Source organism: Agelaius tricolor, unplaced genomic scaffold, assembly GCF_023055355.1.
Source record: "Agelaius tricolor isolate 1412-34295 unplaced genomic scaffold, bAgeTri1.0.p SCAF_8, whole genome shotgun sequence".
Classification (NCBI taxonomy): Eukaryota; Metazoa; Chordata; class Aves; order Passeriformes; family Icteridae; genus Agelaius; species Agelaius tricolor.
The window spans coordinates 41,872,584-41,897,138 of NW_027269268.1; the positions used below are offsets into that span (position 1 = coordinate 41,872,584).

The 24,555-nt window shown below is 41.4% G+C and overlaps 1 protein-coding gene across 8 annotated transcripts in view; it reads right to left on the reverse strand.

Moving 5' to 3' along the window:
- TBC1D1 (TBC1 domain family member 1) overlaps positions 1–24,555 on the reverse strand; it is a 101,100-nt gene that overhangs the window by 57,824 nt on the left and 18,721 nt on the right. Inside the window, exon 1 of one of the 8 annotated variants that reach the window (XM_071432559.1) lies at positions 12,455–12,700. The exons of the other annotated variants lie outside the window; for them this stretch is intronic. Coding sequence (XP_071288660.1) covers positions 12,455–12,484 — 30 coding nt within the window. The 5' untranslated portion in view covers positions 12,485–12,700. Of the gene's footprint in view, positions 1–12,454; positions 12,701–24,555 lie in introns of those variants that run through there. 8 annotated transcript variants of the gene reach the window in all.

The window sequence follows — 24,555 nt, forward strand, 5'->3', positions numbered from 1 at the left end:
GAAGTTTTTATTTCAGTAGCTTGATATGTAATAAAAAGCAGCTGGTCTGTTTTCAGCACACTGGTGGCAAAATAGCTGTCCAGAAATCAATGCAGATCAGCATTTCCTGTCCTTACCACTCCTTAACCCACAGTAGTAGTAACCTGACTTCTCAAACACTTTTCTCCACTCATAGGATATAAAGTTTGGCATTTTTAAACCAAAAGCATTTTAATTAATTCTCCTTCCAAAATCACAGAATGAGTTAATTTGGAAGTGACCTCTGATGGTGCAGTCTCCCACATAAAGCAAGGCAAACTTCCAAGTTAGATACAACTTCAAACTTTGATGAGATGCTGGGGGTTACATCCAGCTAAGTCCACAAAGGAATACCAAGACAGAATTTTCTTAGTCTCTGATAGTAGCAGAAATTCAAGGTAGAAAAGAGTTATAAATTTTTCAGTTCATTTCTATTTCAGTGAAAGGCTTTTTATAGTCAGGCCTTATCTCAAATGTCTTCAGAGGCTTATTCTTCTTCTGTTATCTTGCTTACAGAATGGTCTACAGTCTCCTACACCTCCCTGTCTTTTTCCAGTCATTAACTTCAATTCTCGTTTCAAAACATTTTTACCCATTGACCCTTAATAAACAGATTTTATTTGATTTTTATTCCTCCCACAAAACCACTTTCAAACCCAGATTTAATTCAGGGAACAACAGAGTTCACAGCTCTTCCAGTCCCTGGCTGATAACTGTCCTTGCAAGCTCCTATCAATTCTTCTGTGCATAGCAAGTGCACCAGGGGTAGAACTAAAGTGACATTCTTACCAACAGCTCCCTAAGTACTTCAGATTGGCAGCTGCACAGAGAGACAAGTCACTCTTACTCCATGACTTCACTTCTCAACACATATAAACCAAAATTTTGCAGCTGTATCCTCACTGTTCATAAACCAGCTATAAACTGTGGCACTCTTAGCAGCTTCCCCAGCCACACACATTGGTCTAACACATTTCTCTCTATAGTACATAAGATGCACTGGGTGTCTCACTTAACCAGGGAACTCAGGAATGTCCTTTGAAAAGGAGAACAAGTTGGAGCACAACGGGAGGGCTGAGAGGGGTAGCCAGGGTAACAGCCAGCAGGACTGACCACAGTGCAGGTGTGTTGCTTAGGAAGGGTTGTGAAACCCTCAAAAAGCAAGACAAAGGTGTTGTTTCAGCCTTAATAAGGGAGAGTTCAACAGCTGAGTATCACCATGGGCCCATGAAAGGAAGAAGAGTCATACACATATTTATTTGTGGGCATGGTTTCCTTAGTAAGGTTTGAATGGACATTATACAGAGAAAGGGATAAGTGAGGGTGATAAGGCTAAGACTCAAATTTTGCAGGGATGCTTTAAAAAGCTGATGAAACTGCACTAAAATTCAGAGGATATTCTGTGTGGGGCAGAAGAGAGTTCTCTGCTTAAATCTAGTTCTTTTTGACCTGGATGAGTGCCAATAGCATTGTCTGAGATGACTGACACAGTAAGCACAGTAGGCTGAAGAATGGAGCTCCATGTAGCCAACGCATACTCTTTACAGTTTACACATTATCACGAAGAGCACTAAAGGAGACTCGACTTTCCACACACATCAAGTGCTAGCTCCAGAATATTGTTAAAGTACTGCAGATTGATGTCATGAGTACTGTATGCCACTTTCACAGTATCACATTCCTTTTAATATTACAGGCAAATCTCAGCTTGAGAACATTCCTCATGATTCCTCAGCCAGACAGAAAAGCGTACACTTTTTGCAAAATCATGTGAGTTTGAGAGCACTCCATATAATTTAAAGAGGCACAAAAAGGTTTTCTTTCCATTTGGAAAAAGAAAAAAACCAAACCAAACTAGTATTTGCAGAACCTGTTGATGGGAGTATTGTAAACAAGCTCAGAAGTAGAACTTAAGTGTACTCAGTACTCTATTGAAGTTGGACTGCTCTGTTTTGTGATGGTGCTTTTTCCTCAGGAGAGATGCATGCTGTTGCTGATACACTTAAAGGGTTTCTTACATATGCTTTTAAGACATACCTTATTTGAAGCCTGTAATACAAAAAAAACCTGGCTACTCTCCATAAATAAACTTCTATGTCCTGGATTGCTTCTTACTTTCAGACTCTTCCCCATGAAAATGCATGACCCAAAAGCAAACTGCAGTTGGCAAAGTCCCAGTGTGTGTTCAGAATACCTCCAAATGCAACACCACCTGATTGGTTTGGAAGGGGTTGTTCCTACAAGGTGTGCTTTTGGGAAGAATACAGGTGTACTCTGCCATACACCTGGTGTGCTTATTACATGGTGTTCACTAATTCATATTTGCCCAGTCCTTTCTGTCCTTACAATAAAAAACATTTATTTTCATCCCGCACAGTTTTATCAGCTCCTCCATTCAGTACCACAAAATTATATGGAACAACTGTGAAATAAATGAAAAGATATTTCAAATAAGGCATTAACATCTTCAGAAGTATTTTCTCCATATTTTGTTTCAAAGATTTCTTTTCACACAATTTCACAAATGAAAACAGCATTTCTAGTCTGGTCTAGTTGCTGGTAATACCTACAGAGTTCCTGGCTCACATTTTCCAAAGTGAGTACTGCACAATAAGGCAATACCTGTTGTAAAGCAATACCTAGAAATATCTGTGCTCATTCATTATCAACAGAGATGAAATCCTTTTTTCTGGGAGAGGTGCAAGATGGAACTGCAAGCAGCTCCCTTCACAGGGTTGAGACAGGTTGGGGACTTTGCTGGAGGCTATGGGGTGGGAAACAGAAGGAAGCCTATTCTTAAATAGCTATAAATGGAACAAGACAGCAATGGCATGTCAAAGCTTTCAGTTACAAGAGTTCTTTTCTGTTTTGATTTTTTTTGAGGCAGGGTGGAGAATTTGTCTTTTATAACTGAAAGGCAATATCAGGACTTAAAAAAGGAAATTAGGTAGTAACTTTTTCTATGAATTATTAATCAGATTAAATTTCATTTGTACAATAGCATACAGGCTCTCTCCTGGTCTCCTTTGTTCCTGGGCTTCTGGCAGTTATAAAAATTGGTACAGCTGGCAAAATAGGGGTTAGCAAAACAGACAAAAGTGAATATAATTTCTTTACAAATTAAAAAAAGCCTGAAATTCTCCTGCCCTTCTAATCAATATCCAACTCAAATCAAGAAAGGAAGAAAACTCCATGTGTATCCTCACTACAACTAAGGTTATTTCTGACATAACGTTTTTGACAGCTGACCCAAATGTGTGTCAAAATCTCCCTCCCCTCAAAATTTATTTTGATGTTTTCACAAAGGAAGGTAGTGGGGGGAAGTCAACCTATGAATGCTTTTGGTTGACACGATGTGTAAGTTTTATCTGCAGCAGAGTAAAACACCATCTCTTACTCTGACAACAGAGTTGACAAACTTCCAAAGCAAGCAGCCAGCCACACAGCCCTTCCTCCTGGGGCTGCTGGTGGGCGGCACAGGGACAGATGATGTTTTTAATTGGAAGAATCTTACTTGAAAATTAAACTTACAAAGGCCCCAGGGGAACTGGAGCGAAGAAGCTGATCAGCTTTTTCCAGCATTCTGCCTGATTGGTACAAAATTCTGATTTGCTTGTGGATGAGCACATTTGCTGCTTTGTCATATAGTAACAGATTTCAGCTGCCTCAGGTCAACTCCCAGGAGAGCAGGATGGGAAAGTAATGACTAAACATCCCATGAAAACTATTCTGACTTTCACTTAAAAGAGCAGTTAGTTCACCAGTTTTCATCCTTCTCTGCTGACACAGGAAAAAAAAAACAGAAGAAAAAAATGCTGATGGAATTATAACAACCTACAATAAACAATTTTTTTATGATTCCACATTTCATAAACAAAACCACATCAGCTGCATGAACTGTTTGCATACAAAAAAAATATGCTTTAGTCTAAAATGGTCAGCCCTCAATGACTGTATGTCAAGCAGAAATGTTGCTTTCACAGAATGATAAACTGTAGGTTATATTCCAATGGGACATACCCAAATCTGAAATTCCAAAACATATTACTGGTTCAGGTTCTGGGTAAGTAACAACAGTATTAAAGACAGGCCCCTTGTACACAATTGTCTAAAACTCCAAAGCACTTCTACAAATTTTCTTTTCCATGACTTGCATTTGAGGAGATTAGAAGCTATAAAAAGCTCCACAGAAACAAAACCAGCATGAAACATTTAGTGCCAACCATCCAAATTTCCATGACAACGGCTTCAGTGAGCTCACCTCATTGGTACTACAGCAGCAGACCAGTAGTTCAGTAAATATAGTGAGGCAACTGTTAAGAGCTGGTAAAAGTAAGATATTTGGCTATATAGCTCCTTGAAATAAACACATAAATTCCCCAAAATGGTTCATTGAAAAAGAAAGGAGCTGTTTAGTTTAGCTCAGCTTTGCCATTTTCAGTAGGAGGGAGTGTGCCTGTGCAACTATGCATAAGCAGCCTGTTTTCCCCAAACCTGCAATTTCACAGAATATCTGTACCTGAAAATCCAGTTTGGTAGCTGCATATCAAAGGTTTTCCCTGGAAAAAAAACCATGCTTTTGATTACAGTGATGGTGCTGCAAAGGTATAAAGAGAAACATTCACATGTTCAAAGCTAGCAACTTTTTGAGTCGGAAAGAAGCTTCCAGATACTCCAGAATAATGTTTGGTTTGGTTTTAAAATGTGACCATCAACATATGTGCTTACATACACAGTGCCCTGAGAATGGAAGGCAACAAGCATTTTTATACTCTCTTCACAGTTCTTCAGTTAGTAACAGACAGAAGTCTAGGGCACAGAAATCCCAGATAACCTCTTCAGTCCTGATATTTTCACTAAGCACTAGCCAAAAGGTCAATATCTCAATAAAACAAAAATTCCCTGATGGGCCCCCACTCCCTCCATCAGGGCCATCCACTGTGCCACAGTGTGTCCACACAGCCAAAGCCACGTGTATGCTGTTTGTCCAGCCTCTCTAATTGGACTCTCACATATAATCTGGTGTGACTACTTAACTATTTTATTTTGAACCAGGAATGTGTTTGAGAGTGGATTCTCCCATTCCACTTCTTGTGTTACAGATGACATTATGGGGATGTCTCAAAACACCAGAACTGTCACCCATTTACACAGAACTAAACCTTCATTTTGTGATACATTTCACTGCAAACAGGCATTTGGTTCAGAGCACCAAATTAGGGCCAATTCAAAGTGAAAGTCACTTCCCAGAGTGAGGCATAGAACCTATCCTCAGCACCAGCAGCCCCCCTTGAACAACATGTTGCTGTATGGCACTTACTGACATAAATGCAACCTACAGGGGATTTCATCCAGGCTAAGAACTGCAGCTTCTGTGCACCTGGCCAGCTGATCCAGGAATACTGGCCTGGCCTTTTGGGAACTTGAAAGCACAAGGGAAAAGAGGCAGCAGAAAACTGTTGTTATGCGCTAGTCCCCTGAAACAGGTCTACTGCAAAGGTGCCTGAACCTCCCTGTTGCTTCTCAGCAAGAAGACCATGATTTCAGAAAGATTTTACTTTAAAAAATGGATACTAAGCAAGTTTGCAGATGATAGAAAATTGGGAGGAGCTGTGTCTCTCTCAAAGGTGGGGAGGCCCAGCAGAGCAACTTCAATAAACTAGCAGACTGGGCAATCACCAAATCTAGAAGTTTAACAAGGGAAAGTGCCAGATTCTGCACCTGGAATGGGGCAAACCTGGATGTACAGACAGACTGGGGAATGAGATGCTGGACAGCAGTGCCATGGAAAGGGACTTGAGGGTCCTGGTCCATGACAAGTTGAACATGAGCCAGCAGTGCCCTGGCAGCCAGGAGGGCCAGCCCTGTCCTGGGGGGCATCAGGCACAGCATGGCCAGCCAGGCAAGGGAGGGGATTGTCCTGCTCTGCTGTGCTGGTGCAGCCTCACCTCGACGGCTGGGGGCAGTTTCGAGTGCCACAGTATAATAAGGGTATAAAGCTGTTAGAACGTGCCCAAAGGAGAGCGATGAGGATGATGAAGGGCCTTGAGGGGAAGCCGTATGAGGACTGGCTGAGGACACTCGGTTGATTCAGCCTCAAGAAAAGGAGACTGAGGGGAGACCTCATTGCAGTCTACAACTTCCTCATGAGGGGAAGAGGAGGGGCAAATACTGATCTCTATGATGACCAGTGACAGGATGTGAAGGAATGGCCTGCAGTTGTGTCAGGGAAGTTTAGGTTGGATATTCAAAAAAGCCCAGAGGGTGGCTGGGCACTGGAACAGGCTCTTCAGGGAAGTGGTCACAGCACCAAGCCTGACAGAGCTCAAGAAGTGTTTGGACAATGTACATGGTGTGATTCTTGGGGGTGTCTTGTGCAGGGCCAGGAAGCTGGGCTTCATCCTAGTGGGTACCTTCCAACTCAGTTGATTCTGTGATTCTGGGAAAACACTCCTATTAAAATTCTATATTTATGCATTAATGCATCTCATGATTTGTTATTCTAACTCAATTTAAAAGCAAGAATAACTGAAAACAATTCAAATACAACTCAGTAGAGTTAACTCAGTGATAAAACCAATACACAGTAGCTAAAGCCATTCCCCGGCCTCAGTTTCTGCTCTTTCAGTTCTGGCTGCTTTTCCCAGCTCTGCTGCCTCACCTCCCTATACAAATTAGTAAGCATCTCTTAACATATTTTGTGTATCTTAACTGATATGTAAAATACTACCAAAACAGAGACTAGAATGTTTTTCCTCTGAGTCATTGCCATCCATAAGTATTTCAGCTTGAACAGTAGAGCTGTAAAGGCTTCTATTAAAAAAAAAAAAAAAGCCAAGCTGTAATGCTATTAATTGAATAATTCTATTGAAGATTTACTTGTTAAGTCATTAGTCAACCTCTGATGGCCCAGTAAAAAAATTCTGACAACCCCTTAAAGCACAGGGTTCTCAGAAATGCTGCAGCTTCTACATGCAGGATGGTGGGAAGTTGCAAACAGTAAAGAGGTTCTTTACCTGGCTTTTCCCTAAGGATATTTCTATTTATGGGACCCAGAATGGAACTGCTGCTTTGGTGTTCTCATGAACACCTCTAGTACACATAAAAGACTGCTTCATTACAGTAGCCTTTCAAAAAAAGACTATGATGTGAAACAGTATTTTAAATCATCAAATGTAAGGGAAATAAAGTTAAACTGCAGTGCTGCAGACAAATGTATATATGGAAAAAAAACCCAAACAAACCCTTAGCTGTATTATCTATCTTTGATACAATCTGGGGTTTTCCCTAATCCTGCAGGATTTACTAGTAGTTTTGCTACTGGTTGGCTCAGAACATGTTAACCACATGAAGACAGCTAGCACCAACTTCCAGAGTGCCTGTCAGCAAAGAAAAACAAACTGTGTTAGACTAGAGGCTAAAAGTTCTGTTTTGAATTGCAGAGGACAGAACCTGTACAAAAGAGCAAGCTCAGCTACCTTGTCAGGCTTGGCTTGTTAAATCTGAAGGTCAACATGAACCTGAAAGAAGATACTCATGAGAAATTAATTCAGAAAGGCATAAATGATTCAAGAGAAAAACCTTGCTAAACTGCAATCTACATGGCCAGGAATTTCTCTGTGGAAAGCTCTGCTCCTTACTAAGCACCCCTAATGTAGCTGACAAATGCAGAGGACACTGCCCTGCTACACCTGTGCAGCCACACAAAAGCCATGTGAGGGACCTTATTCCAGCCCTCTCCCATCAAATGGGGAACACCTAAGCAGAGCAGGTGCAATTCGAGCCTGGCATCCACAAAAAGAAATGGAAGGATGAAGAAAAAAGCAAATAGTTCCAAAGAGAACTTAAGTGCTGAGTAAGTGAGGGGTTTCACCACAGGGCTGACTTCATTTCCAATGCTGAGCGCATATTCCTCAGTCATCAGCCGGGCCCCCGCAGGGGCAGGCGGGAGTGACTGGCATACAGAGAGCAGAGCATTTCAACTCTTGGTATGTGGTGATAATCAGCATTTATCTGAAAGCTGTCAATTGGCAACAACATTTTACCCCAACAGAAACTGACCTGGAGAATCACACTGAGCAGAAACGTAGTGTTCTCTGACAAGGGCATTGTGCAAGCTTGGGCACCAAAACACAGCTCTGGCAGAAATCTGCACTTTCTCTTTGCTACACTGCTCGCATCCAGCCTGGGAGACAAGCGAGGGTCTGTCCTTTCAGCCCTACCCACAGTGTCAATGGCTTCAAGGAGATTCTTCCACAAGCAAAACTGTGGCTTTTGAGCCTTCCCTCCTCAGCAATTCCCAATTCTTCCCTGGCACTAGCTCTCTATTAACTACTTGATTCTTGATACAGTATGCAAGTGTTCAAATTCCTTTACAATTAGGGTTATCAGGGATAAATGCACTAGCACAAACAAGAGTTGCACCCCATCGAATACCATCACCACTTACTCACCTACCCAAATAATTTATCGTAAGTAAGATGAGCTTAAAAGTAAGACAGGTTTAACAAACGTGAAAGTTTTTTGGCTCTAGACTGTTTTAAAATGGCTGGTTATGAGGGCTCCTGAAGACACCAAAACTTGATTTGTTTGGCTAAAATGTAAATCATTCACTGAGGGATTAAAGATGACCAAAGGTGCTCAACTTTGCTGGAAGCTGTGGGGAATAAAAGACAGAGGCACGTCAGTTAAAATTGAGCAAAACATCCTCATAAATGAATGTGACATACCTTAGAACAGACCAGCAAAAAAAGCCAAAACCATCCTTTCAAAACACCCTTAAAAAGGACAAAAAAAAAAGCAGGAGGGCATTTCGTGGCCATCATGATTTTTAATCTCTCATTCCCCTTCATTCCTTTGCAGAAGGCAAATTAATTTCTTTTGTACCTTCTGACCTAAACTAAGAAGTATATCATGACTCCCTCTTCCAGAGGTCTACTAGGCACTCTTATACAAAGAATAGGAATAGTAGGAATGATGGCAAAACAGCAACAATATCAATTCTAACACAGAATAAAAAGCTGTATTAGGATTACAAGAAATATAAGTGGCATGTCCAATATTATTATGATTACTTCTTCAGTAATGTTTCATGGCACAAGCCAAGTAACCACATCTTGCTGCACTGAATAGGACAGAAACTTTCTTTGTTGATGGCTTGAGAGCTTCCCAAACTGCGGAAGGCTCATAGGCCCTTCCGACTCAGAAATCCTTGAAAAAAACCAAACCAAACTAAAACTTACTTCTTGTTTTGCTGTTGGGAATTTCAGAGCATCTACTGTGAATATACCCGAAAATCTGACTTTCATAGGAGAAGGAATCCATTTGGCTTTCTCAACTCAAGGTCCAAGATTAGCCAACCCAGCTGGGGACAGCTACACTGTAAACCCATCCTTTTCTTCCAGTGCTGGTGGCAATAAGTGGAGGTTACTCAAGCTTCAGCACCACACTCTATCACTTGCAGCTCCCCTCAGGAGGGAGCATTTCTTAATAATTATAGAAGAAACCTTGAATTAAATTGTGTAACTTTGCTTTGCATTTTATCTTAGTCATTTTCTTTACTGGTTCCTTGTCAGTTTATAATCCTTCAGACAAAACTAATTGAACACAGCTATTAAATTATACACAGTGCCTTTTTTTGTAACTAGACAGACAAACTATATAAATTTCATAGCTAGCTGAGAATCTGAGGACACATTTACTCAAAACTCTCTATACAGTTTCTTGCACTTAGAACTGTTTCAATTTCTTCATCAATCTCTAATCAAGTCTCTAATTCTGTAAAGCTGCTTCTGAATAGAAACTTGCATTATAAAATTAAGCAATTTGTAAAGAACTAAGACAAATCTCTTTTTTTACTAAAGCTGTATTAAATATTATAGGAACAGAAATAAAATTATTTCTAACACTTGTCACTGTATTATTACCTCCTACTAATGAATTAATAATGTGTCAGTTTGCCACTAAAACTCTGCATGTGTTTTTTGTGACATTTTTCAAGCCCACAATGATTACTTTTAGTAACAGTTACTTCAGTGATCTATACTGAATATGAATAGTCTTGGTGTATCTGCCAAAGCACAAAACTGTATTTTCTACTCAGAGCAGTGCAAACATAGTTTACACTTCCAAGAGACTCTGCTTTCAGGTGCTTAGTCAAAGGTTTCCTTTAAGTCAGTTGTCTAACTTTGTATCAAACCATGCAGGAAAAACAGGTATAACTATTCTTTTTTATTTAAATAATTGTATGAGAGTAAAACAAGTAAGTTCTTTAGAATTCATTACCCACAGAACCATATACAGGGGTTCAGCCAGCCTCCATATGGCCAATGGGGGCAATGTCAATCCACATATGACTCAAGTGGGGCTTTATCCTCCAGCCCAGAATGGACCCCATGGCTGAGCCTGGCAGCACTGCAAAATTCAGCCCTGAGGAGCCTGTATGTTGGTAACAGACAAGCTGGGTGAAACTGCAGGTAAAAATGTGTAAACAAGATATATTAAAAGGTAATGTTTATACAAACACCAGGAAGTCAATTTCATAGCACATGGGAGTAAATTGCTTCACATGTAAATATCTGCAGGCCTGGTGACTTACTTAAGTGGGAGGTCACTCATTTTTAAGTAAGAGATGCAAGGGGACAGCTTTCCTTTGAGGGGGGCAGTTTCTTCCTCCTACAGTCCTTCCCTGTTCTGGAATGGGCCACCATCTTATAAATACTGGAATAGCTTGCATTTGTGTTGAAAGCCCACAGCAATAGCTCCCACATTTTAACTGATCAGATTTTGGCAGGCAGGAAAGTTTTGTCTATTAAAGAGCCTCATTTTATATTTCTATCAAGGCAGTACACTGCCTTGCTTTCCCCCTCCCAAATTAGTACTGACAATTAATGGCCATCAAAAGAATAAAACAAAGTAGTTGAGAAGAACCAGTATTGAAATAATTAGTTTTGAAAGCACAGAAAGTACTCCTAAAAGCACTCTGAAGTGCGTTTGTGCAAGAGATTGTTTCTCTAAAAGCACAGTGAGCTCCGTGTGCTGCAAGTTCTGACCTCCTCCGACACCAACTGCTCTCTGACCAGCTGCCTTGCCCAGCCGGCAAGTGAACAACGAGGGAAGGAAATGAGCCATGCCTTTGGGGCATCCTTGAAGTACGTACTCAATGGCAACTCAATGGCATCACCCGTCCTTGAGAGCAGCCACCTGCACAGGAGACCAGCACATTAAAAGAGCCGGGACGGGCATCAGCCGGTATCACTCTGCAGACTGCACGGGAACCGGGTCTGAGGTTATGCAGGAGACAGAGCCTGAGGAGTGACAGGAGAGGTCACTACACGTGCTCCACCCAACAGGTCTTCACCCCGAGGAAAAAAGGCAAGTGGAAAGACAGAAGGATACATTTCCATTTTTCAGGGTGTGTCTAAAAGTCAGTCTCTTTTTAAAACAGAATAGAGAAAATCCTTCTATCTGAGAATCTGAACAAAGACTACAGTCACAGATCAAGCACTTCCCTCTTAGTATCTTCTGAGGGTTGGTATTTCACCTGTTAAATATTCAGGAACAGATATGCAGAAGTAATTAAGCAACTGACCATTTACACCTGACAACAGAGAAGGGAGAATCAGGTTTTATGTTGTCTGCCTAGCAGCCTACACTGTCTGTTGAATTTCAAGATATACGTTTTTCCCCCAGCTAATTTATTCAAGGAACCTACAATTCTTGACTGCCGTACAGCTGTTTCACACACTTGTCCTTTCCTACATGTTGAACTGTGCCTTGAGACAGAACATCATTTGCAGCTCATCCTAAATTCATAATGACGGTTACTATAGAATTTTTTAAACATCAGCTCAAAACTATATTCTAGAGATCTTTAACCATCTTTACCGCTTTGCATCCATATGTAATTCCAGTTACAGTGGAAAATCCTACTGAAGCCCTAGACACACAGATGTAGAAGACAGCACGACACATGCATTGTCATAGTAAAACATGTAAGTGTCCCACTAAAATCCAACTTATTGTTCTTCATAAATTCAGAGCATGACAAAAACCATGGAAAAAAAAAAAGACTCCAAAACAAACAGTGGGAGCGCTGTTACACATTCCCCAGAGTGCAAAAGTAGCGTTAGACTTCAAAAGGCACTAAGATCGGGCCTTCCGAGCAGTTAATTTCAGCTCTCCCCTTTTGCAGATCCGTAGCAACGCAGAACAAGTCTGCAGCTTCGCTTTTAGCCCCCTAAACCCAAGCCATGTCAGACTGCAGGTTGACTTTACTTTGAGTGCTCCTCCTTTTCCCTGGCTGAACAATACAGCAGGGCTCCGCTCCCTTCCCGGGGTGACTGACTTGCCTGGAAATTACACGCGAACATCTGCAAGCCCTAAGGCTGGACTTTACTTCCCGAGCGCGGAGGGCGGCGGGCGCCGCACCGCCTACCTTGGCCACCCAGCTGAACAATGGTGACATCCTAGGGGCTCCTGCGCGGCGATCCCCGGCTCCGGCCGCTCCTCTGCGCCTCTCCCGCCCGCCGCGCCCACCGCCTCATGCGCCGGGCCCGCGCGGACTCCCGAGGCTCCCCGCCGCCGAGCGCCGGCCGGCGGCACCGCGAGCCCTGCGCGCCGGGGACACTGCCCGTGGCGGCGCCGGCTGAGCCGCGGGGCTGCGGGGCGGGAAGGGAAGGGAAAGGAAGGGCCGCGGCCGCGTCCCGCCCCCGCCGCGCTCCGCCTCCGGAGGGGCTCCCCGCGCCCGGGCGGCGGCCGCCCGATCCCGGCGGCGGGAAGGGAGCGGGCTCGCCCTGCGGCAGCGCGCCCGGCAACGCAGGCAACCGCCGGCCGCCGCCGCGCGCTGCCCGGCCACGTAGTGCAGCGCTGACCGCGGGATTCCTACCTAAAACTTCCCGGGAACATCCCGGCATCGAAGCTATTCCTAACATTAAAGGATCGAGCGAAAAAGCATCTGTTTGAAACCACTGTGAAATGTTATACTTCCAGTCTGTCTTGCCATTCGTGTTAGCTAATGGCATTTGACATCACTCGCTAGCAGCTCAACTTCCAGAAATCAGACTGTCGTGGAAGGCCAGGCAGTGGTGTACATGCTTCCGGCAGGTAAAGGGATATTACTTGCCACTCAGCCAGGAATGCTCATTCCTGTCGTTGCTCCGGCTGAGCTGGCTGTGAATATCCTCCTCTCCTACTCAGTGACTGTAGGACTGCCTGAGACAACTAATTTTCCTGAGCTTGGAGGAAGGGCACAGAACCAGGAAAAAAAAAAAAGGCTTGGAATTCACAGGAAATAATCCACTAGGCTAAAAACAAAAAGCCCTTTATTTTCCACCACCTCAGAAACAACATGAAGAACTAGATTTGCACAATCATAACAGAAAAGCATAGGGGTCTGCTATGCACTTCTGAATAAAATTCAGCTGGTCAAAGTTAGATGATGAAGTGCCAAATTCAACTCTTCTTTTTGCCCAAAGACACTCTCACTGAGACAGCTACCGCACTGTGAGAGTGCCCTGCACATGCTTGCACTTGCACACTTATGGCCAATGGAATGATCTCCAGGTCAGAGCTGACACTGCTCCAGTTGTTTGAATTATTAAATGAAACCAGGAGGGGAAGAGTGACATCCACACACGTGGGCTGGGGAGAAGCAGAGCCAATCTCACAGCTCACTGAGGCAGAAAAGGGGCAGTTTTGGCGCCTGCCCCAGACTGCATGACCCTACAGCCCTGGGTTTGGTTCATGCAAAGCAAACAAGGGAACAGCAGCCAGAGAGCTCTCTCACCTCCTAACTGGTGCTGGTGAGTGCCTGAGCACTGCTGCATCTCTGTAATGGGCCACAGATGGATGAAGGGGTAACACAAAGGCAATTCTTCTCAGGCTGTACCCAAACTACAGTTTCTGAAATGAAAACCTTAGCAAATGCATTTCAGATATTCATAAACGGAGAATGGAGTTCCATTTTCTAATACTTCTACAGATTAGAGATAATTCACAAAGATGGCCAATGGCTCTCTCTGTCATTATGATATTGGCCATGGCCATGGACATTTTGATTGTACAGATGCTCTTAGCCATAAGCCCAATAAGTAACAAAATATGACTGATCCCCCTTCTGGCAGCAGTCTCTAAAGGCTTACTGGCATGATAGAGGGAGAAATATTCACTGCTGCTACTGTTCATGATATACAGAGTACATACATGAAAAAATAACATCTGTTCTCAGGGCCCTAAACTCAGAGAACTCTACTTTTATTTCATAAAGTAACTGAGGGCATGGGCAAGGCAGAATGCTCCTCCTCATTATGTGCTGCACATAGTTGAACAGCATAACCGCTATATTTGATGGCAGCATGAGAGTCTCAAGAGTCTCATTTCTCTAATGCTGAGTGTGAACAATATTACTTCTAAGTAAGTATTTCTTCCCCTTTCTGTGAGGAGGTCCTGCCAGCTTGGGAGTCTTTCCAGCTCCCCCTTCCTGACATCTTTACACAATTTTAAACTAACAATACACACACCTGCCCAAGAGTCCACATTACACACTGATGTCAGTCAGAATATCTGGCTTCTCACCCTGTCTGCAACTGGCTCAAACAGCCATCTCCAGTGTGTCACTTCACACTACTTAACTTTGAAATCTGTTGCATGTAGTTATAGTGACATTTGTAACTTAAATGCACTCTGAAAACTTCTACATGCTTCTATAGAATTGGGTAGAAGAGTGGTCTTGTGGTGAAGATACTGAATTAGGAGATAGAGTAACAATGAATGAATTCCAGTTTCTGCTGTTAACATGACTTTCAGGCATGCTACATAACTGCTCTCTCTGCTTTAATTCATTTGTTAAAAAAAGATGCTAGATGCTGGCCTTGAAGGAAGGAGAAGTGGGGACACTGGCATTTGGGAAACAGCTGGAAGTGAGGCTTAAGTGTTCAGCTATAAAAACACTTGGTAATGCATGAAATTCTTCAGTGTAAATGAAAAGGTCACTCTGATGCTTACCTTCCAAAAAAGATGCATTTAGAAATGTAGTGGGAACAATAACTGGGTTCATTTTTCAAAATGTTCAAATTTCTAAAAAGAGAACTTCTGTATTTTAGTATTTTAAGTTTGGCTTGTGTAGATAACTCTCTCCAAAAATACAACATACCCATTTTGGGGAAATGGAAAAATTCAGGGTCAGGGAATAACATCTGTATTGCATAAATAGTAGGTAGCACTTGACACCATCTTATCCAAGTCTATGATCTCTTAAAAATCAAAACAAACCCCTCAGTCCTATAAGCTGTTTCATGTTATCATGGAAAGTATTAGCAAGATATTTGTGGCTGTTTTTAAAATAGCAACAATTAAAATACTTCAAAGACACAACTTAGAGCTTCCATCGTCAGAAAGGTGATCTTTCTGTTCTACAGATGTCCTACATAAATTTACACAAATACCCCCATGATTTTTTCTCCAACGAAGTTTTCTCCATTTAAAGAAGCCATTTGGAGAATGAAATAGATATAAAAAGAGAGGGGAGACATATGGAAATATTAAGAAGAAAGGAAGGTACAGTTGACCTTTCAACTCAAAAAGGGAGTATTCCTGACTAATTTTCCTCTGATTTCAGTTTCTCTAGGTTTAATGACCATAAATATCTTTGTGACTCTTCACAATGTGTCATCACTGAATGATATCTCACAAGAACTTGCATTAAGGGTATAGCCACAACTGTGGTACCTGAGAACTGGCCTCTCCTGTTGCTCTTGTGTTACCACTAGTGGAGATTTTAAAGCAGATCCCATTCCCATGTAAAGTTTTTTCTTCTTAAACATACTTTGGCAGTTATTCTTCTCATGAATTATCCCCTCTGTCCACATTCACTTGCAACTTTCACTTATCTCCTTCCTTCCTGTACACAAGAAAGTCTTGATAAATTCAGGTGGAAAAAATACAAGAAAAAAGTACACCTGCCATTAATTATCACTTTCCAATATTTAGTCTTTGTTCAAAAACACCCACTATTTTTATCCTTTATCACTTATTTCTCACTGTTCTTTAGGATTTCCCTCTTGTACTGTCGCATCCTTTCCCGAAAGTTCCAGGTGTGATGGTTTCTACTTTATCAGAGAAAAAAGAGAAAAAGAAAATAACTAATGCGAGAGTACTGTTTGTGATGTGAATTCAAAAATGTAATAATGTTTTGGTTCTTAGATGCAGCTGTAATAAATCATGCCAAAACAAAGGTGTCTAGGGAAACACCAGACTTCTATGGCACCTTCATACAATGCAAGATGCAAAAAATGATTTATCTGAATCCATCAACACAAAAGAGTAATGAATCCTCTGGATTTCATCCTAGCCAAAGATTCAATCAAGCCTAACTCAGTGGCTTCTGAATAGATACTGTGGAGAAGAAAAGAGTAAGCTTTGTTACTTCTTTTGGCTAAATTATAAGCAAATATTTTTCTCAATACAAAATGAAATATTAATCATAAAACAAATTACTTCACCAAACCAGATCTCCACCAGCCCCCTGATGAAAGACAACAGCAAGACCCAACACCTAACCACAGGCTAGTAGTGGCTGTCCCTTTGAATTAAAGTGCATAGGAGCCCACTGCCCATGCTAAAGATGAAATCCAGCTTCCACCAAAGCACCTGGGATGACATTCTTGGTGGTTTCTAGATACTCAGTGGAAACAGAAATTACACAGATTTGGATAATCTTCTTAGTACTGTGAGTGAAATTTTCTGGCTATTTGCTAACCAGTAGCAAATATGAAAAATGCTGACATTGGGCCAGTGCCCAGAGATAACTTGCAATTCACTGCCCCTGCAGCAGACAGAAGAGAACAGTTCCTCACAAGGCTGCTGGGCACTGATTCAGCACCAGAGTCCTTTCCAACCTCTCCTGTAGGTTTAGCTTACATATCATTGTATTTTCCACCACAAGATTTGTAATTGCTAAAATGCTTTGATTCAAGTGATATTAGGATTTCTCACTCAGGAATGGAAAGTCATGCTGGTGATGTCCTCTTCTCTACCACCACTATCCCTTCTCTCTCCAACAGTGTCAGAGCATATGAGGGTTACCATGTGCTGAGGCTCAATTGCACCTCAGCAAGAGGACTGAGGGAAAGCAAGATCTGGAAGGGAAAGGTGATCTTACACCTGTAGGAGAGAAGTGTTAGAGCACACAGGCCATGTTACTCACTCAGTAGACAGTGGAATTGAAGACTTCCTTGGGCAAGTCATATCCTAGAGGCAGGGTTACATAAGTGGAGTGAGGTCATGAGAGTATTAGAGGATAAAACACCTCATAAGGTTGAAGCAGCTTTCCTGATTGGCTACCATCATCTTCAGATTCTTTCCCATGGGTCTGTTTTGGACCAGAAAGTATTTAGGCATTCTTTTTTTCATTTGAAAAGTTGTATCTAGAGCAAACAGTTTCTGCTTTTCTTACGCCCTGTTAGAAGGCAGTTGTGGGTGACAGCAGATGCTGAGATGATCAGTCAGTTACCTTGAATGGAATGGATAATTTCTTAGTATTTGCTCCAGAAAATACTAAATATTTTCTTCCAGTTCAGAGTGGAAGGGTTTTCATGAAATCCTTAGTCAAACAAGGGACTGGAGAAAATACTACTCACAGCATGTGGAACCCATCATTCTGTAAAGGTAACCAAGGCTATACATAATCAGCTTAATGGTAACACAATCTAGCTTTGGGTCCATTGGTGCCCATTCATAAATATTAGGGTCATCTGATGCAAAGAGCACATCTGGACTGAAATCAATGTACCACTTCAAACACTTCTGAAAACATTGATGAGCAAACTTTGGATTGGCAAGCTTTATGCTGGATTGAGTATTTTTTGTCTTCCCACAGACAGCAAAAGAAAGCTTAAAGCTGTCAGGAACTTTGCCATGGGTTCTGACTAATTCCACTCAAGTATAATTATATGTTTGCATTTGACCAAGATGAAATGTACACTGCTGAATGATCTAATTGTAATCAAACTATCAGATCTCTATAAAAGAGTGGAAAAACACTGCCGGAATCAACAGATAAGTCCGAGCAAGATTTACAAAGATATCTTGTGAGGAGATCATTTTGATCTGAATAGTTGGATGCAGAAAACCCACAAGGATGATGTGGCAAATGCACAACGGGGAAACTCAGAGCACAGAGGGAATTGCCACAAAGAGACATCAGAGGTTCCATACATTTATTCTATTTAGTAATGAGGGTTTTCTGGAAGCTGTGAAATGAGCAGGAAGAGCAGAAAACAGGTAAAGCAAACTAGAAAACTGCAGAACCAAATTACAGAGCTCAAAATAAATGGGAATGCTCCCAGTGTGCAATGACAAACACACAGGTCAAGCCTTTGAGATAATCAGCTAAGTCTTGACTGCAGCTGAAACAGCTGGAAACCTCCTGTTTTTCCTCCTTGTAGGGTAGTAGCTTTTGGTCTTGCCAGCGTCACCAAGCTGAGGGATAACTTAGCTGAGCTGTCCATGCTGAGGTGGCTCTGGGGAGAGGGCAGCAGATGCCACAAGGATGACATACACCTGCACACACACCCTGATACAACTGGATAAACCATAAAATATTACTTATGCAAGACTGCTTATTTTAAAACTCTCCCGGCACTGGGATGCAAAACATGTGAAAATCAAATTGCCATTAATGTCCCCTGGCACTAGACACTTGGCCCTGAAAGGACTTTGCACCCTTTTCTATCAACTTCCTGCTGCTTCCTTCCTTCCTACAAGCACCACGGGTCTCGGGAGAATAAAAAAACCTCTTAAAGTCTAAAAAACATTTTCAAAATGCAATTAGTTAAAAGTTATACTTAAAGTGCTTGTTGATCTTGAAGCTTATATGATTAACTCAGATGGGAAAAAGACAAATGATTTGAAGATAGGTTACATTTCCTTTGTAAAGAAGCATTACCTCACAGTGGAAAAAATCCTCCAAATTACTAACACTTCTACTTCCATAACAGATAAGTTATAGAGTAAAAAATGTCTAAAAATATTGAGGAAAACCTATGAACAGAACATGACACCTCTCATTTGACTGGTTAAAATCAAAACATAATTATAATTTTATCAATTCCCCATATGCTATGGGAGACATATATATTATGAATGTCTATTTCCATTACATGGCACTTCATGTTAGTTTAATGTAGTCCATGTTAGTTTACTGTAGCCCACTAGAAAATTCTAGTAATGAGTAATACAAAATAAGGAATAATGTATGCATCATTTTACAGAGTTATAGCCTAGCTCTTTGTTCACATAATTAATTATAGATACAAAAATAGTCCCACTGTCCTAGACATATTATTTTGTATACCTCAGTTGCAACAGTAGGAGACATGGGAAGTATATTGAGCTCCACAGAATGGAGAGCCATGGAAAGTAGCCAGTCTTTTCAGTTCTCCACAATTTACTTAATAAATCCATTTCTAACAGCACTGATTACTCATTATTTAATTCAGGCACCATCCCCAAAGACAGTACACAGATTCAAATGGGCTTATACTCTAGTTCCCTAAAGCAATCCCCATTTCAGTAAACTGAAAAAACTCCAACAATTAAAATAAACTTTAAGTGTTAACTATTCTACTGCCAAACCAAAACATTTATTGGTTTTCCTGGGAATTGCTTAACAATAAGAACTATCAGTTCAGGTTTATCTCTCAGTAAGTGTAGGGTCCAGAACTTAGCTAAAGTCAATGGAGCAATATAGCAGTTCACATATGATAAGCAGATGAGTGTAAAAGCTACTTATTTGAGAATTGCCCCCACTAAAATCACAGACCAAGTTGTTACTATATCCTTATGCATCTTAAGCAGAGATAACAAAAAGAGGAAACAAATACCATATTGTCCTGTTCTCTTCCAGAATCAAGCTGAAGAAATTTTAATGTCTGTAAGGTTGCTCTCATACCCTAAGCTGCCCTGCTCGGGTGCTCTTGGACAAAACCCTGGTGGAAGAACTGTAGCAGCCAGCTGAGAACTACTGCAGCCCCTTGCAGTTGATTAAGAAGTGCACTCAGCTGCCTGCCCAACCCTTGCTCTGCATCACTTCTCATCACCAGCCTTCCATTTGGTTACAAGCCACAGCACAGTCCTTCCCTAGGTAGTTCCAGTGTAATGTGAAATTGGGAATACCACTGGAACCTAATAACTTAACATTCTGCATGTACAGTAACTTTGTATGGAGCACATAAATCTGCCTTTTTATTAAATTATCTGTGATTTTTACTTGGCTATGTTGTGCTGTTGATTATATTCTTTCTCAGGCGTCTTGAAAGTGGAAAATTTTATTGGCAGTGATCCCTTGCAGACATTTTTAACTTATTGTTTCTAATCTCTCCCCTTTCCACCCTCTTCTGCAGGTTTATTAACCCATCAAGTGTATTTTTGCCAGTGATGTGGACTCTTTTGCTTTTGTATTTTTGGCTAAATCATACTGTCTTTCAATTACAGCAAAAGCCACAAAATGGCAATAAACCATCTTTCAAACCAAGATTCAAACACTGTCTTTACCAATCTGAAAAATCACTTTTCCCATGGTACAGCTGGCTTTCCATTCAGAAATTTACAATTCCAGGTTTCTTTACAAACAACATTCCACATTTAGTTACTTGAAGACAATTCTGTTTTAACTCCTAAAAAACACACTGGAAAACATTTGTGAAATATAACACACAACAGAGAGGTTTTTAAAATACAGCAGCAGGATTTGTCCTTATGGCTCTTTTGTGGTTTTGATAAAGCTACATTGCTTCAAAGGGCTCAGGATATACTACTGTAAGTCACTGCTGCACATTTCACCCAGATGTGCTGACTGCGCTCCCGGCCCTGTGCCAGAACAATGGAAGCCTCTGCGTGCTGAGTCAGCCTTCCAAAAACCACAGATCCACAGACCCAACACAGCCCCTCACCACAGGCTCTGTTAACCATCTTGTCACCAAGAAGGGGAGAGAGCAGCAGCATTTCATGTAAGACTCATCAAATTTGGAAATGTGTACATATTTTCAGGAATAAAGTCGGAATATTAGTTGACATGCAGTACAGTATTGAAGTACATAAATACATAAATAAATACATAACTAATCATGGGTCAGTTTTGCCATTTCCTCCTTTCTGGGTATTCCTAGTAGCAACAAGGAACTCTGGCATTCCAGGAGAAACCTGCACAAAGCTAGATGGATGGGCTAGAAAGTTGAATTCTTCACTGAAGTGATCTGGTAAGTTCAGATACCGCTACAACTTGCAAGTCTGAGCTCACATATCTGAATGTGTTCACGGGTGCAAAGACTCAAATGGATAAGTGAACCTCAGAAGTCATCTGAGCAGGTCTTTTAGAATCATAGAATCAATTTAGGTTGGAAAAGACCTGTAAGATCATCAAGTCCAAGCACTAACTCAGCACTACCATATTCACCACTAAACCATATCCTCAACTGTCACATGCACATATTTTTGAATGCGTCCAGAGATGGTGATTTTACCACTTCCCTGAGCAGCCTGATCCAATACCTGAGAACCCAATTACTGAGGATTTTTTTTCCTAATATCCAATTTAAACCTTCCCTGGTGCAACTGAAGTCACCTCCTCTCATCCTGTCACTTGTTACCTGGGAAAAGTGGCTGATCCCCACCTTACTACAACCTCCTCTCAGATTGTTGAAAAGAGTGATCCAGTCTCCCCTGAGCCTTCTCCAGGCCAAAAAATCCCAGCTCCCTCAGCTGCTCCTCATAAGCTTTGTGCTCCAGACCTTTCACCAGCTCCCTTGCCCTTCTCTGGCCCAGCCCCTCAATGTCTTTCCAGTTGTGAGGAGCCCAGAACTGAACACAGGACTCAAGGTGTGCCTCACCAGTGCTGAGTCCTGGTCCTGCTGGCCACACTACTTCTGGCACTGGCCAGGATGCCATTGGCCTTCTTGGCCACCTGGGTACACCCTGGCTCATGCTCAGCCAGCTCTGGCCACATTCCAGCCACTTTGCCCCCAGTCCATAGCATTGCCTGGAATTGCTGTGACCCAAGTGTAGGATCCAGCACTTTGCCATACTGAACCTCTTGCAACTGGCCTTGGCTTATTTATCCAGCCTGTCCAGATCCCATTGCAGAACCTTTGTGCCCTTCAGCAGATCAACATTCCCACTCACTTTGGTCTCATCTGTGAATTTACTGAGGGTGCCCTCAATCCCCTCGTCCAGATCATTGATAAAGACAATTAACAGAACATTTCATGCAGGGTATATTAAATTCTCAAATGTCCGATTACTATCAATTATAATTTATGAGTCGAATGAAGGCTCATTTTAATCAATCTTTCCAGCTTTTTCTCTTATGCAAAATGCTGTGATATACAGTCAAACAACAAGACCTTAATAAGAATCAAGTATTACTTTCTCTCACTGTAGATCCACAATGTCATCCCCATACAAGTGCTTTGAATTTGCTCACAACAAAAGACAAAAGTCTAGTCTGTAAGTCTAATTCAGCTGATGTTTCAAGCTGGCATCAAGACTTCCAGAACAGGCTGACATGCCTGTGCAAACGTGTGTACTTAAAGTCAGGTCACTGAGGGTTATCTGGCTAAGGAAAATTTGTCACATATCTAGGTTTTATATGGCTTGCTGGAAGTACATTGTCTCAACATGTGCAAAGAGGTTTATCTTGAGACCTTGACAGTTTCTGTTCTGTAACTTTAACAAGAAATGTAATCAGAAATCTGTGTTTTGTTTATTTGAGGTTCCTGGGAACTCTTCTGACTCTTCTAAATCTAGCACGCTTATGGATACTGTATTAAACACAAAAACTGAAAGACAAGGAAAAAAAAAGACAGCTCCATTCTAAAGAAAAACTTGAAGCCATGTCTTCTGCAGTACATGAACTCTCTGCAGAAACACCACTGAAAAACCTCCTCCCAGTAAAGAGGAAGCCTGCATACAGGCAATGCATGCACTCTGAGATGTAAAAGCTATTCATTTGAGAATTGCCCCCACTTAAATCACAGATCAAGTTGCTACTATACCTTTATGTGTCTTAAGGATGTATCTGGTTCAGTATGTGGTTAATAACATACATGTAAAGAATATCCAGAAGTCCTGCAAGTTCCTAGAATATAAACTTTTGTCCTTGCACACATAAAAACTTTATTATAGCAAGCTCCTAACATGACCGAGAGCTAATGGTTTCACATCTATCAGATATTCTGCTGAGGGGAGCTGAAACACCCCAGAACAGTGGCTGATGTCAAACACTAACCAATGTTAGTGAAATTTAACACACAAGAATGAACTCCAGAAACAGCATTATTTCTGTTCCACAGACTTTAGTGGAACAGAAATAGTGCTGCTTCTTGTTACATAGTAAAATACAAACTCATTCCAATATTTTTAGAGGCATTGCAAAAATATTGAAAAAACACCCCAATGAAAAACAAAAAACCCAAAAAACCCACTAGGAAAACCCAAACAGAACTTCAGGAGGACAATTTGGGAAAAAAAGTAAAATGGAAATTACACTACTGAAACTTTCTAACTGAAAACCCACCAGCATCTTTCAACTGATTTTTACCAGTTTTAGATTAAGCCTTCATTATCTCCGCGGTAAGATGAGCAATTCTCCTGCTGGTGGAAAGCAGAAGAGGTGAAAACTGTCACAGCAATCGCAGGATCTTACATTTGCTCTGGACAGCCACTAAGTGGCACTTAAACACCTCATCTCAAACCCTGATGAAGCTGCAAACTTGTGAAGGGATTGGGGGGGACAAAAGGAGTTATGCACTCTGGGGAATAATCCCTTTCAAGAACAATGAAGTTCTCTTCCTGCAATTAGAAAAGCTTCCTACCGGCCTGGCTACAAATGCTACTGTCAGGAACACTGTACAGTGCTCCACAGCAGCAGAGATACTGCAGAGAGCTCCTCAGAAGCAACTGCTTTCTCTCCTAAATCCCAGTCCTGATTTGGGAATCAGAGTGCCTCGTTCCAGTGTGTCAGTACCCATTACTGTGTCGCTTTGAAATCTGCATTAAGTCAGGAAAACTGAAGTGCCTCATTGCTGCTGGACAGCTGATCTAACAAAGGCCATCCTAACATGATAACAAAACTCCTAGAAATGCCTCTGAATTCAGCTGCAGTGAGAGACCTCTGAAGGTACCAACACTATTTGTACTAGGAGATGCACATTAGAACATGGTTTTCATAGTCTGCAGAGATTTATAAGTGATAAACGGGGCTTTGCTCTTCTTAAAACTTTAGTAAATTATTGCTTCATAGACATATGGCATACTTCTATTTGGAATTTTAAATAAGGAAAGAAACCTAAGTTTTGTATTAGTGGTGTTGAATCAACCACGTTAATCATCCTCAATATATTCCTGTATTTGAATTATAATTTTTCTTGTCTGGTTTTAAAAGTATTTCTGTTTCATTAAAAATCTTTCTAAATGAATTAATTATAGGTATTGGAAACCTTCTTTTTCTATGTGAACAACATAACTGTCATTGAAAAAAATCTA